The sequence below is a fragment of the Plasmodium fragile genome (genome assembly GCF_000956335.1).
Source record: "Plasmodium fragile strain nilgiri unplaced genomic scaffold supercont1.39, whole genome shotgun sequence".
Lineage (NCBI taxonomy): Eukaryota > Apicomplexa > Aconoidasida > Haemosporida > Plasmodiidae > Plasmodium > Plasmodium fragile.
Genome location: NW_012192619.1, coordinates 227,449 through 231,971, shown reverse-complemented (window position 1 = coordinate 231,971; position 4,523 = coordinate 227,449). Strand labels below are relative to the sequence as shown.

Sequence of the window (4,523 nt, the reverse complement as noted above, 5' to 3'; positions counted from 1 at the left end):
TTGTATAAATATAAGTAAAAAGGGGGGTACGCAGATAAATCAACGTGTTACACGCTGTGCACGTAAAATTGGCCTAAATGATCTGTGCCCCAACTCAATATATTTGTGCAATGTACATAAATTATATAATATATAGTGGTGGCCCGCGCGATGTGCCCCCCTCGATTTTCCCGCGTCAAGTTTCGCAACAATGTACACAATATTTTATATACACATATATATATTCATATATAGCGCATATTGTATATATATGTATATATTATGCTTGTACTTTCTACAGTTATTATTTTCCCCATATTTGGATGACTAGGTTTATACGCCGGTTAACCTATCCCGGTGGAACTCGTAAAGACCGCCGAACCGCCTTCACCGGTTCCCCAACATTTGTATATATAATATCTCATAAAAAAAAAAAAAAAAAAAAAAAAAAAAAAAAAAACGCTTTTTTTATATAATTTTTTACGTAATTAATCTGCATTTATTATTAGTGAAGAGCGAAGATATAAAATCAGTGATTGTGAAGTTTCAAATTTACGTTTATATGGATATAGTGAACAATAAAGGAGCAAACATATTTATAATATAACGTAAAATAGTTTTGATCCACTTGCCGCGCCATTTATATACTTGGCCAAATGGCCGGGCAAACGAAACACCAACGAAAGGCGAGTGAAAGGCAAAGGGGAAAAGTAACATGTATACAATATGTGCAAATATGTAGGTATAAATGATTGTACGTATATATAAGCTTCTTGGGCGTTCCGTGGGGCTGGCGGACGAGCGCTTTGTCGATTACGTTATAACGTGTACAAACGCTATGAAAAGCGCCCAACGCTTTTTTTAAAACCCTTAAAGTGAAAGCTTCATTGCTTCACGGGAGAGCATCTAACCGAAGTTAAGGCGCTCATCAATTTTCCCACTACGCGTAATTTTGCCCCTTGCGCACATATAAATTTTTACGCCCGCGGGGAAAATATAGAATGCATTTGCGAACTTTTTTTGTGCATTGAATTTCTCATCCCTGGGAAATTTTTACACGATTAGCGGCAGTCAATAGCCATTGCGCGGTTTGCACTTATTTCCTGCTGCCTTGCACGTTCGTTAATTTTTTTTCCTACATTTACATTTATTTTTTTTTTTTTACACATGACATTTATTTTTTCCCCAGTCTGCGTGAACATCCCTCCCCCGCAACATATCGTAGTACGACCCCTTTCCATTTCGCCATTGCACTTGCGAACATTTTTACATACGTCTTTTACGCACACGTGCCCCGCAGCCAAATTGGGTACCAGTACGTGCAGACCTTTGCCTGCTCTGTGCTGAAATATATGCATGTCCCGGGGGGCGTTATACATGCTTTACAACCCTTTTTTTTTTTTTTTTTTTTTTTGAGTATTTTTTTTTCCCGTCCAGCAGTTGTTTTACTGTGACCGCTCTTGTTCTTCTTTTGTGCCTTCCGGATTTGCACCAGTTCACACGACCCTATGTTTTTCTCTGTGCATACATGGACCCGTTTATTCATTTCGCTTTTTTTTTTTTTTTTTTTTCGTGAGGTGCATATAAAAAGATTTACATACCTTTGTGATGTTTAGTAGTTACTAATTACTAAACTGAAAGGGAAAGAGCAAGGTTGTAGGATATTCCTTTTTTTTTTTTTTTCATATATTCTGTGTTTTTATTTGTATATGTGCAAAGGCGCACAAGCATGAGCGTCCCCCATATGTGCTATGAGCCCAGTTAGTACTCGAGCAGGGTTCCCCTTTATTACGAGAACAGTGTATGTAATATGTCCCCTTTTTACACACCATTTTAATGACCGGGGTTTGAGCATATTTTAGTAGCTTGCATACTTATTTGTTTTTTCCGTGTTATGTGCATCTCCCCTGTGTGTGATGTGTAGTATGTTTGGTGACTTCTCTCCCATACACAACTATCGCATCGCTAGCGCAGCATCCCCATTCTGTAGCGAGCATATGTTTGGCACAGTTACGTGTGTACATCTCCTGCCTAACACACTCTGCACCCTTTTTTTTTTTTAAGTGCCACACCTACCGAGACCACCGTTTTGTTTTGTGTCTACAAAATGAATCTGATATTATTTGTGTGTACCCCTTTGAATAATACGATGCAGTAGTTTTCTTTTTTTTTTTTTTTTATTTTATTCCATTTTATTCTATTTTATTCTATTTTATTTTATTCTATTGTGTTTTGTTTTCCCTGTCCTGTTCTCCCTGCATTCCAGTGGGAAACATTACCGGGAAAACGAAAAAACAAAAACAAAAAAAAAAAAAAAAAAAACCAACAGAACGAGCCCATTTGCATCCAAGTTCAGTTTTTATAAATGGAAAAAATTGACATTATAGCAATAATGTTGTGGTATTTTTTCAATTAAATTATTTTTTTTTTTTTTTCCCAAATTTATTATGAATAAATTTTATGTCATTAAAAGAAGAAAGAAAAAGCATAAAAAATGGGGACCACATTAAGTAAAAGGAAGAACAACACGGGTAAGGGGAGAGAGATGAGCACATGGATGTGTGCACTAAGATGGATGGGCTAATGTTCACGTGACGGCATGCACCAAACGACATGCATAACGCGAGAGGTGGTTCCCACGTGAAAGGATGCACCCAATAATCTGAACCGCCTCCTCGTTTAAATACCCCTCCTTTTACCTTTTTTTCATTAATATTACACCCCATTTACATATTTTTTTGCACCCTCCTTTTGTTTGGCGCTTTCAGAGAAAAACATGAAAAATGACTCGTCGGAAAATAAGAGACAGAAGAAAAACGAGGAGCACGACTCAAATTTGGAGTTTATAAAAAAATACAAAATTATTAACAAAATTGGAGAGTAAGCACTCGCTACGCACATGCATGCTGTGTCTGCATTATTGCCCTGTTGTCTTGTTGGTGGTTCTTTCTTCCGTCAATGGTTTATGCCAAGTGTGTGTAAAACCCCGCGCGAACCTGCCAAGGATTACGCCACATGCTGTTCACTTGTCCCCCCTTGCAGCGGTAACTTCTCCAAGGTGTTTTGTTGCAGAGGAGAAAATAAAAAGAAGTGTGCTATGAAGGTAGGAAAGAACGCCAAGCGGGAAGCAACAAAAAAAAAGAAGCTTCTTTCCTTCCGTGCACATGCTTAATCGTTGCATAGTGCAACGTTATTAACTCTAGCGCTTGAAATGCCCTTCTTTTAATCGCAAGTCTTACATTTTGTATTATTTTCTGCCCTCCCCCCCCAGCTAATGTGCTGCCCGTTGAAGAAAACATCACATTACAACTGCTTCAAGAGGGAGTTGTTCATAATGAAAACGATCAATAACAAACATCCGTATATTGTAAAAATACTGGACTACCACGAAAAAATTTGGAAAAGTCAGCAAAAAGGAAGAAAAAAAAATGCATTATGGCAAAATGCACACGTAGTTTACCCTTGTCTGAGTGCTTGTGTGTCCATTTTGTGCCCATTTTGTCCCCATTTTGTCCCCATTTTTAACCTGCCCCCCGCAGAATACTACATTGTGAAGCTAATCCTAGAGTACTGTGAAGGAGGGAACCTCTTCGAGTACATAAAAATTAACGGAAGTTGCACACACTCCGAGGCTAGGGTTATTATTATCAAATTGACAAAAACAATTCAGTACATTAATTCTTTAAAAATTATGCACAGAGATATAAAGCCAGAAAATATTTTACTTCGAACCAAGGACAATATAAAGAGCGTTGTCTTGTCCGATTTTGGACTAGCCAAAATAACCCCGTCCAATCAAGCCGTTGTCAAAAGTCGCTCCGTCTGTGGCAGTGATTTTTACCTCGCGCCAGAAATTATAAAAAATAAAGAGTACGGGATAAAGGTATGTCTGTTTAGCTTTATGTTTCCCCTTTTGCGAACAAAAAACACGTGCGACGGTTACGAAGCTGTTTTAACGTTTCACCGCTTATGTCCCCTTAAGGCATCCGTATACGTCATGTTCTTCTTTTTTGTTAGCTTCCCTCGCGCACTACATACACCACGCATTTATCATCTCAATTATTTCCACTCTGTGCAGATCGACATATGGAGCCTGGGTGTCCTCATTTTTTTTATAATAACTGGCAAGGTACCCTTTACGGGAAAAAACGCTAATGAATTGTACAACAATATTCTCAAGGCCAACATCCCAGAGCTGTAAGTTAATGACGCATGGGGCGAATGTTTAAAAAAAAAAAAAAAGAAGGGGTGGACCGACCACTCCCTTTTGCGTCTTAACTTGCTTCCATAACCCCACCTCTTTTTTTTATAATAATTTGATGTCCCAATATACTTCCCTCACCTTCCCGTGCAGACTTTCAAAGGAGAAATCCCTGAATATCCAACCAGGCCTAAAAAATTTACTCGAAAATATCCTTGTTCATGACCCGGAAAAAAGATTTAGCGTAATGAACAAGAGAGAGAGAAAAAAAAAGGAGAACATACTCACCATATACACAGCGACAGGATTTACTCGCCCGATTATACGCGTCCATTTTTTTTTT

The 4,523-nt window shown here is 38.2% G+C and overlaps 1 protein-coding gene across 1 annotated transcript in view; it reads left to right on the top strand.

Moving 5' to 3' along the window:
* Positions 1 to 2,473: 2,473 nt before the first annotated feature.
* The window catches only part of AK88_03456 (CAMK protein kinase), a gene marked incomplete at both ends in the record, with an annotated part of 5,105 nt that continues 3,055 nt past the window's right edge, over positions 2,474 to 4,523 (top strand). Inside the window, 7 exons of the mRNA XM_012481073.1 lie at positions 2,474 to 2,510; positions 2,748 to 2,859; positions 3,022 to 3,082; positions 3,251 to 3,383; positions 3,519 to 3,862; positions 4,058 to 4,176; positions 4,334 to 4,424. Coding sequence (XP_012336496.1) covers positions 2,474 to 2,510; positions 2,748 to 2,859; positions 3,022 to 3,082; positions 3,251 to 3,383; positions 3,519 to 3,862; positions 4,058 to 4,176; positions 4,334 to 4,424 — 897 coding nt within the window. The remainder of the gene's footprint in view (positions 2,511 to 2,747; positions 2,860 to 3,021; positions 3,083 to 3,250; positions 3,384 to 3,518; positions 3,863 to 4,057; positions 4,177 to 4,333; positions 4,425 to 4,523) is intronic.